The following is a 14095-nucleotide window of genomic DNA, read 5'->3' on the forward strand; positions in this document are numbered from 1 at the left end:
TTCCTTTCTAGATTCATCGTGAACTGTCAATGCGAAACCTTTTATGAACATTGATAGACAAAAAACCTCGGTGAGGAAAGAGAGGTTTTGATAGACTAATAATGAAGGCATTCGTCTTCTGTTGATCTCCAAATTGTTTGTATTATTTAATACTGCGCGAACTGCTTTCTGTTGGTTCCACATTTATTGCGCGGGCTGTCGGTGGCTCTAACGATAGGCACTGCATTATTCGATTCGGGGGCTGCGCGCTCTTTTGCTGCACATGAGCAAGTGCACGCGCTCCCTCTGCGGCGCATGCCGCAAAATTCGCATGCGTAAAATGCCGAGTCGCGCCCTTTTTTGCCATTGCTCATACGAACAGTCGACGCCTGCAGATGAGTCTATCAGCTAAAGAATTATTTGCACTCAACGCTTTCAAAACAGTATGCAGTGATTTATCAGTTCTTGGAAAGGATTACTCATATTTTCTACACAGTGTTTTCACTTACGGCGTTTGACTTGAGGACATATTTTGAAACGTAAAATTTGATCTTCTGGCTGTATTATTTGTATATTCATGACGGACATTGACGCATGTGAAGTTTTTTCCCCAAAGGTAGTCGGCAGAATTGAACGTAGACTTTACGAGGTAATAAACTTCGGTTTGATTCAGGATCTGAAATTCAGGATACGGAAACTAGAAGTTAAAAGAGCACGTTTAATATTCTACGTCCATAAAGTGCATTCAACAACAGTTCTTTTAATTTATCGTAGAGAAGGTTTCTGTGAGAAGGCATTCTAGAACCAAGCTACGCATACTTTCTTTGCACCAAAGTTAACGGTTGCATTGGGGACCACTGCTAGTTCACGTACCCCATTTATTAAGGCGAAACCTTAATGCGTCGAATGTTTTCTACAGAGCGTGTCTGTAAAATGTGTTCATGATAACTGGCCCAGTGTGGACAACGCGTTATCACATGAATAAGAAAAAATACAGTGGTGCATTTATTTTTCGTTGCACGAGTAAATGAGAATGCATTGGAAGTTCCTGCGCAGTTGTTTCATGACACTGGTGGGTACGTGTTTGCTTTTACGTGTTTGCCCGTTTAAGCTTCTGTTCACTTTGCTTACTTTACTTTTAAATGAGAAATCTTTTAGCACTCGCATCCATAATTTATTAGCGGGGTGCATGTGTTCACGTGTTTTTCCTTGAACCGAGTAGAAACCTGGTGGCAGCTATGATGTCACTCAGTCGACGCCGAAACCGAGGTAAGCGCGCTCGCATCTGACTGGTCACAAGATCACCATGGCATCACTTCGCCGCAGCTACGAGGAGTAGTGGGCCTCGCCCTGTTTAGGCAGCCTCCGCTGCCCTTTAGCCGAGGCCAACGGATCGCAACAGCTCTCGACGGTTTAACTGCAGCAGTCGTCATGGTTGATCAAGGCGAGACGCATCGTGAACTGTCTGCTTCTCAGAAGTTGCGATGACGACAGGCCAAATCCGATCATCCAGTAGACGTATGTCGCCGAGTTGCGGTCGCACACAGACGGAGATATGTGTCGAGCGAAAAGCGCTGCCGTGACCTCGGAAAAATGTGAAGCCCGTCTCGCCAAACGTCGGTAATTATAATCAATAAACAACCAAGTCTAGCCAAGCTTTACCAATTTAACTTTAAAAGTTCAATTTGATTACTTATACTTAGCGGGGTTAACCCTTTGCTAAATTTTTTGGTCACATTGGTTTATAATGAATTTATTTTTTTTTTTCAAAGGATTTAGCTTTGTATTTTGTTTTTTTAGGTGTCTTGGTTTTGTTTGCTTCACTTTATTTTTTTTACTTACGTGCTTAGGTTACTGTTATTACCTGTGTTATTTCTGCCCTTTCCATCAAGGCCCTTCAGCATTATGAACACGTGCGCATGAATTTCGAAACGAAGGGGCACTCATGTTTTAGTGCCATGATCTACAGTTGTTCTTACGTAGAGAGGTTTTTTTGACATGATGTGTCGTATATCCTATCTGCTGACCTGAAGCGGTTTTCCTTATAGCTTGCCCATACTTCATGTACATGAAATGTTTCCCAGTAGAACAAAACATGTTGAAAATAATTTCAGGGTTTCGTAGTGGCCAGCACGCTCGATGGGAATTGTGAAGGAGTGTTGCTCGATTCATGTGTCTTATTTATCGAGAGCAGAATGTATATGCGCTCCGCCACACATCATCATGCCACTTATGATGCAAAACATACTGTGGCATTAATACGGGCATGTGAATGATTTCCACGCGAGAATTCGATCCACCATCATTCCGCCGTGCTCTAGCAGAGTGCGCTAACCACTAATCTACACCGAAGTTTTCTATATTTCAAGGAAGCGTTCCAAAACAGAGACACCTGAAACGTTCATGCCTCTGAACACCGGGATGCATAATGCAACCCAGGCATACTTAATTAATTCCCATTATTACCAAACGAATATTTTTGGGTTGTACAACGAAGCTTCAAACAGGATAGCCATTCAAACCGCTATTCGGGTACAGCATATACGCCCTGCACCAAACAGCACTGCTCTTGGAACAAAGAATTCTCTGATCGTGGAGACTCGGCGAAACGGTGTATCATATACGGGTCTCCAACAAAATTATTAGTCCCATAAACATGTATAATTGTAAAGAGAATTTATTGGGTACGTAAAGTCGTGACCAAAAGTTGTATACAACACTCAGCCGGTGGCGGAGCTCGAAAAGCTCCATGCCAACTTCATCTAGCAACAGCTATCTAACATAAAGACAATAGTGGCGGTGCCCCATTTTACACACATGCATGTGTGAATGTCGCTGTCCTTTACGCTGTCACTAGATGGCATTTCTATGACATTTTCTCGAGCTGTGTCACTGGCTGAGTGTTGTATACGACTTTTGCTCATGACTGTCATACATATAAAAACGCACATTAATCACAGACCAAAGCAGTATACAAAACACTCTATGGCACATACACATAAGGAAAAACATGATTCCCCAGAGAGGGGAAAACAATAGAAGGGAGTTGGCCAGAGTGATACTTCCAGAATAGAAGACGCAATCTCTGCAGCGCTGCGTACATCAGGCGACTGCAGAAACGCAGTCCCGCACAGAAACACACGCACAGCAGGGCCCGCGCAGTCTATCGTTCAGTGCACACGTTGACGAGGCTAAAACGCTGAAATCCCGCAGAGGCCAGCGACGACCGGCGGGAGCGGCTCAGGGAGCGGTCGCGCATTGTCAATTCATAGGCCATTTTTTCACAACAGGCAAAGACCAAATACTATATTTTGTGATTTAAATATAATTCAAAAGCGCTCGTTGTAATATGTCTTAGAATAGCAATCATCGAGGCAAAAAATAAAACGAGGATCTATGGTCTCTGACGCATTAGAGAGGCGGCATTGCACCAGTCGTGGCACACATATCTCTTTACTCTGAAGGCATGGCTTAACAGCGAGCGCTGATGTACACAGTTTGAACTCGAACACTTTTGTACTGCTATTAGCACGCTAAATTATTTCATCGCGAGAGTCGGGGCATTCGGCGGCTTTCATGCTCTCTAAGGTTTTGATTGGTGGCATTCAGTTGTCCTAAAGTTCTAAATTAGAATAGGGCAAGTTCTTTACAAATTACTCTTGTTTGTGATGATTCCATCCCCAAAAACGCATGGCGTCTCCTAGAGCTCAAAGTGGCGAATATATGCAACACGGCAAATATGCGCCTTTGTTCTATTTATGCGGCATTGTTAATGCAAACGTCGAGTCTTATTTTAGCGGGCATGCGATCCGGCGGGCAGGGAAATGCCAGTTAGGCGCAGAAGTTTAGGAAGGAGTGGTTGCCGAACCTACGTTTTCAGACTGAATACTGGAAGTTGGAAATACAAACGAACACCATTTCTGTAGTTATAGCAGTCAGCGTCCCATAAGAAATCATGAAGGCTAATAGGAGAAGTCACTGTCAATCAACTGCAATAGAAAAAGCGTCTTGCCGCGAGACAAAATTACTATCAAAGTACTGCTGCATTTTGACATGAACCGGTATAAGGATGCTTCTAAAGACTCTTCTTTGAGCTGTCCAAATTGACTCCCCATGCTGATGCTCCTCTGGTTGAATGCAGAATTTGCATGCAGGTTCAGTCTCATTAACCTTACCATAATAAACGTACAACCTAATTTGACTAAAACTGAGGAATCGCTTTATATCTATTCGAGTCGGACTTCGAAGGCAGTGTGTATACTGAAATTTTGCTCGACACTGTAAGCCTAAAATCGGCGAGAGATTTATATATACACTACCATAATTGCTGCAATACTGCCTCTAGAACCGGCGGTAGGAGCAACCAATCGCCCGCAGAGTACTCAGCAAACGATATAAAGCCGATGACATTTTTTAAATAGCGTCACTTTTTGAAGGTGACACTATTTTTAAGTGTTTTACAACTTTAATTTATAGCCACAGAAGGCAGGCGGGGAATTCCAGAGGAAGCAAATATTTGTACTAGTTGATCTTCAGTCAAAACAAAAATGTGCTGAATAATATGTAATATATTTGCAATATAGCTTCTAATGCTTTAAAAATTAATAACAAGAACATATTGAGTAAAATGTGCCTTGTGATTTGAATTACGAGCATCGCTGTTTTTGCTGGGACTTGAGAACTACCGATGGGGTAAACTATTTTTGAATTCGCAAACCTCCACTCTTTATATATCTTTTCAATTTATATCCACACAGTTGCTTTAAGCGCAGTACATTCGAATCACAAGGCACTTTTAAGTTCAGTTTATTATATAGACTCTCTAACGTAGGACAGAATAACTGGTGCTTCTTTAACAGCACACTCTGCTTAGTGCATGTCTTTTTATCCCTAACAAGAGACAAGTTGAAAGTACTCCGTGGTTACGGAGTACTTTCGGAATATGTTTTCCAATATACCGAAAACAAAATAGAATTCCTTACCTTCCATGCGTCCTGATACTTGCCCAGTCTCGTCTCATTCACCCAGATCGGATCTGTGCCTTGGCTTGCAGCGCTGGGAAACAAAAAATTGGAAACAGCGAAAAGGGCGAGGAGAAACGTTGCGCACTTTTCATTGAATGCTGAACTTGTTGATGACCAGGAGTTTTGCTTTTTGGATATTTTATTGCAGCTAAAAACTGCAGACGCTAATAACCAAAACCATACGCCGACCAAGCTGTTCTCTACGGTCACTGCAAAGAAAGGAAGAGAACGGATACTGTGAACGAGTTTGTACTGGTCAAAGCACATAAGTGAATTATTGACCAAATAGGCGCAAGTATTTTCATGCTGCCTGTATCGTATGTCAAGAGTTCGTTTTTAAAATTGTAACGTAACGAATGATAATGAAAGAGATTAATTGGAACAATTTAATTTAGGGCAGAACACTGATGTTTCGAAAATAAGTTACCCAATTTTCGGAAATAAAGGTATTAACAGTGCACTGATCCGTCTTGCACGTTTACGCTGCCTAAGTAATCGGAGATAAGCGTAAGTATTTGGAAATATATACGTATATGATGGTACTAGCGCTTTCTGACAGTTCTTATTCTGCACAATGGAGTGATGCTCCGCTTCACGAAACAGCAAAATATTTCATCACACACCAATTAAAGCTATTGTATATGCTATACTTTTCCTTTGTCTGCCTGTCATAATTGTAAAACTTTACCCCTGTACAAAGGTTTAGTTGATAAACTTTTGATTTCAGATTTTTCCGCGCTTCTTAATGTTAGCAAAAATTAAGGAAATAAATAATTTAAAGGTCACAAAACGAATAAGCAGTTAAATAGTCATATGAGAATGTATATATTCGTGCAGGCATATAATTGTTCTTTTACGGGAATTTCAGAAGTGCAGGTTTTTGCTGGTCAGTGCAGTTATCACCATATAAGCGCAGTCTGCGCAGTGCATGATGTTAGAGGACTAAAATAGATGGTAATAAAAGACGGAAACAGCGCAATGAGTATTAGATCCAGGTGGTGGTGGTGGAGGTGAAAACATTGATTATAATACATAGAGGTATATACACTAGGTAGGATGCCTAACCAGGCACTCCATTGGCGTTTGCCGCAGCCCGGGCGCGCTGCGTTAAGACTTTTTGGGCCTCTAGGGAGAAGCAGCCGGACAGGGTCGCCTCCCAGTTCTTTCGGGTGGGGATGGGGATAGGGGGCAAAGATGGGTTTTTCTGTCAGGCCCACACCTTGTGGTAGGTATCAGACACCTCCCCACAGTGCGAGCACAGCCCGTCGAATTGCGGATCAAAATGTTTTAGAGTAGCCGGGCACAACATTGTATTGGTGAGCAGGCGCAGGAGCACCCGCTCGTTAGCCTTCCCCTTCCCTTTGCACGGGGTGGGAAGAGTTTGGTGCGTAGATCTCTAATATTCACATATTTCTTTAAATTTGTAAACTGGGCTGAAATCAAAATCCTGGTCCGCGTCGGGTCGCGTGGGAAATGCCCGGAGAGAGAGCGCGCGGACGGCGGCTTCGGCTGCCTCATTCCCTTGGTGACCTTGGTGACCTGGAGCCCAAACGAGAGATCGGTACGCGAGATCCGAATCTCGACTACAATTTTGGCATATGCGGTAAACTAGGGGAGCAGTCCACCCTTGCTGCACGTTCCGACAAGCCCCTCGCGAGTCGGTTATGATGTATTTGGCGGAGGAGTCAGAGACTGCGAGGGCGATGGCAACCTCTTCTGCGTGTGTTGGTGACTGGGCCTTGAACGTAAGGCCATCTACTGTTTTGCCCTTGTGGATGACCGCGGCTGTGTACCAACCCCTAGAGTTAGGGCCGGAGACTTCCACGTAGAAACTCCTGGTTTGCTTCCATATTGGCGGTCCAAGGCTTCCGCCCGCGCCAGGCGCCGACCATTATGGTCCTCTTTGGACATGTTGGCGGGGAGAGGCCGCACATGGAGAGCGCGTCTGCATTTTTTGGGAATGCGACATCTCTCCTCTGTGAGTTGGGTGTGTTGGATGTGAAGTCGGGCAAGAAGACGGCGACCCGACTTTGTCTTTGTTAGACGCGTGTACTGATTGGTGAGGTGGGCCTCCCGAAGCTGCTTGAAAGTATTCACCACACCCAGCGCCACGAGATGGCTGGTAGAGGGGAGACCGGGATGTCTAGTGCTCGTTTCATGATTTTACGGAGGATAACTTCGAGAGTATCCTCCTCCTGTTTCCGCAGATGGAGATAGGGAGTCGAATACAAGACTCGACTGGTCACGAATGCGTTCGCCAGCCGGACGGCGTCCTTGCATCGTAACCCACCGCGCTTGTTGGAAACCCGGCAGACCATGCGGCCCACCTGGTCCGTCACCTGCTGGAGCGTGGGGAGTATTGTGTCGCATCGTCTCTGGTTGTGTATAAATAGCCCAAGAACTCTGATTTCCTTAGATTCTTGGATGGGACCGCTTTGCAAGGTGAGATTGATTTGAGTCGAGCATGAGCGCGAGGGGCGCAGATGCACAAATTCCGATTTCTGCGATGAGCATTGAAGACCACAGCCGCGGGCATAGCGGTCCACTATGCTAGCAGCCGTTTGCAGGCTGGTCTGCATGTCCCCCAGACGCCCTTACATGGCCCAAAGGGTGATGTCGTCGGCGTACAGCGCGTGTTGCACCCCTGTGACCACACCCAACAGAGCAGGTAAGTGCATCATTGCAACTTTGATTAGCAGAGGGGACAGCACTACTATTCAACACAGCATAGTAATCTAGACTTAACATGTAATGCGAAGTCTAGATTACTCCTTTGCAGGAATGCATGTGTGCTGCACATGTTCTTTGGACATAAACGAAGTACAGACTGCAAAAAAATTTGCCCCCGAATACGTTACTTCCTAATGAGAAATTTGTCTGCAGCTCATCAGCTGTTTCACCTTTTCGATACATTGAGGCAAATATTTCTATCAAGGCACAAATGTACAATTACAGACGTTTTTTTTTAATTTTTCACACGTATCCCTTCAAGAGCCACTCCACTAACAGTTCTTGACTGTCATGAAAGAAGCTTTGTGGTCGGAGAAATTAAGAGGGCAATTGAGTTATCGGGTGGTTGCGGGAAGCAGCGCGTGGGAACTTAGGAACGTTGTGCGACGAACAGATAGTAGCTACAGACTGATGCCGCTGACGCCGCTAGCGAGTGAGGAGAGCATGACTGCGTTCCGGCTTGGAATGCACGCACCGTGATCCACTGATAGCGAGCCGCCGTTCGGCAACCGGAGAGCATACTCGCCCCCACGGAAGAAGAGGGGGGTACTCCCTACTCTGTCTGCATGGCGGCGATGGTGTTCTACGCAGTCCCAATGTCCTGACTCGCTAGCGGCGGCAGCGGCATCAGTAAGTCGCTGCTAGCGCTGCCTCCGGCGACCCCCCCCCCCTTCCTTTCCTCGTGTTCTCCGGTTGCTATGCGCGCTCCTACCTCCATCGTTCGCCGCTGAGTGCACCCCGCCTCTTCCTGCGAGGCTCCGGTTGCCGAAGCGCGGGCTGGAACTGGGGAGATGAAAGGGGGGCGGGTCTGGTTACGAGGCCGGCTCGGCCGACGACGCGAAACCCAGGAACGGGCGCCAAAAAGCTGCGCTCTAAAACACTTTTAGTCGCACGTGTGCTGCTGCGCAGTCAATCAGGGCAGCGAGTAGCGGCACGTGGTACCTAAATAACAGAGTTCATACTGGTGCCCTTGCGCCTCTTCGGCTCTCTCCACCGGACGCTTTCATAAGCGATCACAAGGTTAGCGTTCTCGCTTGTAGTTTGCGAAGACGCCCCGCCGGGGTGGTGAAGTGGTAAGACGCCCGAATACTGTCCAGAATACCCGGGCTCAAACCTGACCTCGGTGTCTGCGTTTCGATGGAGGTGAAACGAAGAGGCGTCCGTGTGCTGTGCGATTTCAGCGCACGTTAAAGATCCCTAGGTGGTCTAAACTACTCCGAAGCCCTCCACTACGGCTCCTCTTTTTCTCATTTCAACTTTAGCTCCCACCTTGCTCCCTTCCCTTACCGTGCGGTTCAGGTGTCCAGAGACACAAGTGTGACAGATACTGAGGCTTTCCCTTCCTGTGAATCAATTATTATTATTCCACCACCGAAGCGGTGGCGGGTGCAATGACGGCCCTCAACAGATAAAAATTCGGTGGCAGCCTAGCCCCCGCCGCAAGCGGCGTTGAACTGCCAGTTCGAGCCCCAAAGGGCCAAGAAACGCCACCCTTCACCACCTCCCCTTTTCATACTAGAATGCAACAAAATATCAAGGCGCACTTTGGACCACTAAAGTGCGATGAGGCGAAAGTGTCTATTGTGCGGTGGTCCGAGGCATTCCACTCCGTCACCACTTTTTCTCTTCTTGCTACTCGCACCTTCTTTCTTCTTATGGCTCGGTTTAGGTGTCCGCTGAGAATTGTGACACATACTGCTCCTTTTCATTAATACATGCCAATTTGAAACGCCGCTGATGCTTGTTGTATTGCGTCTACTTCTGTATGCTGTGTGATGCGGCGTTCGAAGAACCTCCAAATGGAAGGCGGAGCATAGACGCCTGGATCGGACGCTTGGCTGGGTGACAGCTTCGTATTTGCGTGTTGTTGTTAAGAAATATTTTTCCACCGATGCAGGAGGCCCCCTACTCTAGTCGTGACGTCATATCCGGCCATGACCGGCTATGACGTGAGGACTAGTCATGACGCAACCAGGCGATTCACGCAAATACGAAGCCGTCATGACCGGCTATCGCGTCATGATGACAGTGACGTCATAACCTCGTTTGGTACGTCATAAATTTATTGGCTGGTCAGACAGTTACTAAATTAGGTAAATAAGTAGTGTCAATGTGGCAGAAATTCAGTGCAGGCAAATATATAATTTGAATTTCCGTCACATTTATTGCAGCTTGTAGCAGAAGCAATGCGCGGATTCTGGCTTGTAAAAGTATAAATTTTGTGCAACTATACATCTCAAAATGCATCCCTAAGCTTTATATTTCTCTTGTTTTGCCTGCTGCAAATAATCGTGAATTGAACTGGGATCTACGCGAAATCGGAACACGTTGCCACTGTTTTGAAGACAGAGTTGCCCATCTTGTCACTCGCCAATCTCTGGGTGTTTTGTTGTGCATGTAGAACGGCTTGTTTGGTCTAAAGCAGTTCACTGAATTGGTTGCTGAAGATTATCTGGCTCTGTATGTAAGGATTTCTGCCCTTTCAGTCTCATTGCCAAGACAGCATACCGCGTAGACATGCGAACATTCAAACAAGTAAGCTAGGACAGTGTCATGCCCGCGACTGTTCGCATACAACGTCTGCGCCCATACCACCGACGGGGTGTCTGGCTATTAGGACTTTAACACTGTCGCTTTCAAACCCATCCCGTAACTGCCGATTAATCCACGGGGCCTCAGCTATTCCTGTTCTTATTTTAATTTGCTGATATGTATCTTTGGTTGTTGAAAAGCTATTGTTAGTAATTTTTTAAAAGCACTTATTGGAGAGTTTGAATCTTCCTGGAAACACAATATAGCTACTAAATGGACATGGATGAAAAACCTTCAGATTTGCCTTTTAAGGCACAACTTTCAAGGCAGCCAAATTATACGCAGAAAACAGGCCCAAAAATGAAAGCGGATCACCAACGAAAAGCCTGCAGCCTATTGAACGACTTCGTGCTTGCCACCCCGTCTATACTTTGTTAATGAAAAGAGTTGGATTATACTGATGTGAGAATATAAAAAGCGTATAGTGTGTCGGGAGTACAAGTCTTATCAGTGCTTGAAGCTTTTATTTTGTTCTACCTTATTTATTCATACATGCTCCTGAAAAAAATTTGTGAATCCACTACCCGGTCGGTCAAGTAGCGATGGAGTTCTCAAGAAGATATTTAATTGGCTCACAACCGGCGCAAATGTTCTACTCTATCAGCAGAGGTGGATGTTCGCAACCTGCTGTGTACTTATGCAGAGACAAAGGCGTCAAAAACAAATATCCGGCACCAACTCAGACTAACAGCAACAAGACTAGAGAACTTGTTGACTGGCAGGAAATAAGAAAGAGCATTCTAATTCTGGGGTTACTGCAGGCAAAGTCACTACATGAGTTCAAGTGATGCGCCTTATGGAAAGTATGCTTAGATAAAATTTGGTTGAACTCTGATCAACTCTAGCTGAAATGCTATAGCAACGTCGGAAGCTTCTTCTGCCTACTACATTATTGGCCTATCACGCCTTATCAGTGTAAGGTGCTGCATTATTGGGGACACTTCAGCTCATCCTATCAGAGTATGACGCGAGAGCGTAAGTTACCAGTCTTCTTCCTCTTCATTTGCTCCTCCTCCTCCACCTAGGTTGTTCGCGGTCAAGCGTGGCCTCCGCCGGGTGCACGTGACGGCTCTAAACCTGGCGCAGTATTGCTACGCAATAAAACAAATTGATTGCTTGCCTATGCTTCTTGCGTTGTGATTTTTCTGGAAGGCGGCTCCTTACTAAAGGCAAACCAGCTAGCCCACTCTTGCGCTTTACTGATGCTTGCGCTTTACGGATGCAAATGGACCCAAGCAGACAAGGTATAATGAAACACAGTTGAGTGACTACAGAATGAAATGAAAGCCTCGAGTATAGGCAAAGACGGAATTGTAAGGTAGAAAGTGGAGGATAGTACGACCGTGGCGCTTGGTATTGTAAACTAAAACCGCGGGCTTTGCCTCTGATATGTGAGATTCAGCACGTCACATAGATTGTAGGCCTGGAGGTGGTGTAGACAGATGCCTGAGTGGGTAACAGTCATTTTGGCAACTTTTCAATAAACAGGTTAGATAGAAGTGAACCCTAGAGCGTTTTGGACACCCTGTCAGAATGCAGTGGTTACGCTACTCTTTATATCCATGTTTAGCGGACTTTAATGGGGTGGCTTACGACTGTCTACTATGTATGTTTAAAACGGTATGTTGAAATACTAGATGCGCAAGTTAGGGATTACTGACTACGCAAGTGGCAACGTGCGTAGGGGTGAAGACAACCCCGAAATTTGGCGTCTGTTGGGAGCCAGTAACGTGGGCATAACCCCAATGGCTGATGAGGAGGAATGGTATTTACAACTATCCTGCTATTAATAATTTAGTCAATAGAGTGCGAAATTTTTGTATTTCCTACATTCCTTTTAACTTTTTATTGTGTACTAAAAAGGAGAAATAATGGACGTTATAGCACTGTATGTGTGTGAAAGAAGTCCTTGCAGATCACATTGATGACATTTGTCGCTACTGTTGGCGGTTTGGCCGACAAAGGTCAATTTCACTACGCACGACATACCGATGACTTAAAGCGGCAAGACCATAATGAACAGCTCTGCTATGCAAAATCTTTCGAGTTTTATCCGAGTCTGTGCAACGGCGATAAGTGAACATAGATGACAGGGATAGCGCGAAAGCTGCGATCAATAAATTCCGAGATAAAGTAACGCGAGCACATCCCGAGCGTGATGCTTGCACGCTTTGAGCATACCAAACTGATGAATACAAGGCGCCAGAGCTGCCTATTATTAATAAACACAAAAAGAGATTGTCATGACTGGCACTGGATATCAGGAAATGCCTAATTTTTCGAGCGCATTTTACGCACACCGTTTTTTTTTATATGAGCACGAATTAGGTGGTTACTATATGCATACTACTACTTTTCTAGTACTTATAAATGTCTATTTTCGGCGTTAGGCCCGATAAACGCATATTTTCGAAGTTGGTGCCTAAATATCCACTATTTTGGCTAAAATGGCCTGTAAACATCGTATGAGCCATGTCAGTGGAAATACCGAAGGAAATTGTTTTCTATTTCAGATAATTTATAATAGGAGCCTGTAGATTAGAGCTGCTACGCTAGTAATAAATCTTAATTTTACCGCAATCAGGAAAGTACTTTGACTTCACTTATACGTTCGTCCAAGCGATTCCTGTTTGGTTTTCGCTGTTGCCAAATAGGAATGGCTGCATAGACCGACTAGAGCCTTCTCGACTGATTGATACTTTGACTGTTGCCTTAGCTTTTCTTATACCCCGGTGGATGCATGGTATATAAATATATATAAGTATGCCCCGCTATGGTAGCTCAACAGTGAGGCCTCTCGACTGCAGCATGCACGGATGCGGGATCGTATCCCGGCCTCGGCGGGCCGCTTTTCGATGCAGGCGATATGCAAGGCGCTCGTGTGCTCGTGTGTGATATCAGTATACGTTAAAGATGCCCATATAGTCGAAAATTCCTGTGCTCTCCATTACGGCACCTCACAGACTGAGTCGCTCTGGAAAGTTAAGCCATATAACCAAACCAAACCCTATAGAGGTATTTTAATTAATTTATACTGATAAATAAAAGAGGAGTTTACAAAGAGTTGAAGAGTTCCTCCTATGTTGTCAACGGTATTGTCACCAGCATGTGACATGAGGTGGAGGTGGTGAATCCCTGTCAACGTGACCGTGCCGGCGAAGGCGGAACCAGCTGGCCAGGCACAGCGTCTCGCTTTCATCGAGCCCATTGAGACTCCCAGTTCCCAAGGACGACCGGATGAGGATTCGCAGGACCGGCTCGACCTTTTCGAACGTACAACTCCTGGGATGACGAAACAAGAGCCCGGTCACTCCCTCAGTCAAGAATCCAGTTCCCTAATCAGTCAGTCCTCAATTACGTGAAAGAAATGAAGCGGCTCTTTCGCCACGCAGGCCCTGAAATGACCGAGGAAAATAAAATGATTGTTTTAATGCGGGACGTTGAAGAATCGCTTCTTGTGCGCCTGGTGAGAAACTCAGCCCAAAAAGTGGCAGACTTAACTAGGATCATCCTTATTAGAACAAACCCAAGATGCCCGGAGTCGGCAGTATTTATTTATTTATTTATTTGAACATACTGCTGGCCTCACCTTTGAGGCCGTCGCAGGAGTGGGACATCACATACACTAGAATAACACAGGTCAAGCAAGTGCCAACAGAAAGGCGATCGTAGTCCAACAAGGCAATATGCATTATACAAAAGGTAAAACAAAAAGTAGCATATTGAGCAACATGGTTAAAAAATATAATAAGCGAGAGTCAGATAAGAAA

General features: G+C 45.4%; 1 protein-coding gene across 2 annotated transcripts in view; it reads right to left on the minus strand.

Moving 5' to 3' along the window:
- Positions 1 to 14095, minus strand: part of LOC146173801 (female-specific histamine-binding protein 1-like) — a 73842-nt gene that overhangs the window by 6507 nt on the left and 53240 nt on the right. For both annotated transcript variants that reach the window (XM_084584292.1, XM_084584291.1), the window contains exons 5-6: positions 4962 to 5212; positions 489 to 655 (exon numbers count right to left, since the gene is read on the minus strand). In XM_084584292.1, coding sequence (XP_084440418.1) covers positions 489 to 655; positions 4962 to 5212 — 418 coding nt within the window. The remainder of the gene's footprint in view (positions 1 to 488; positions 656 to 4961; positions 5213 to 14095) is intronic.

This window comes from Amblyomma maculatum, chromosome 11 (assembly GCF_055883805.1).
Source record: "Amblyomma maculatum isolate TAMU_Amacu chromosome 11, ASM5588380v1, whole genome shotgun sequence".
NCBI lineage: Eukaryota > Metazoa > Arthropoda > Arachnida > Ixodida > Ixodidae > Amblyomma > Amblyomma maculatum.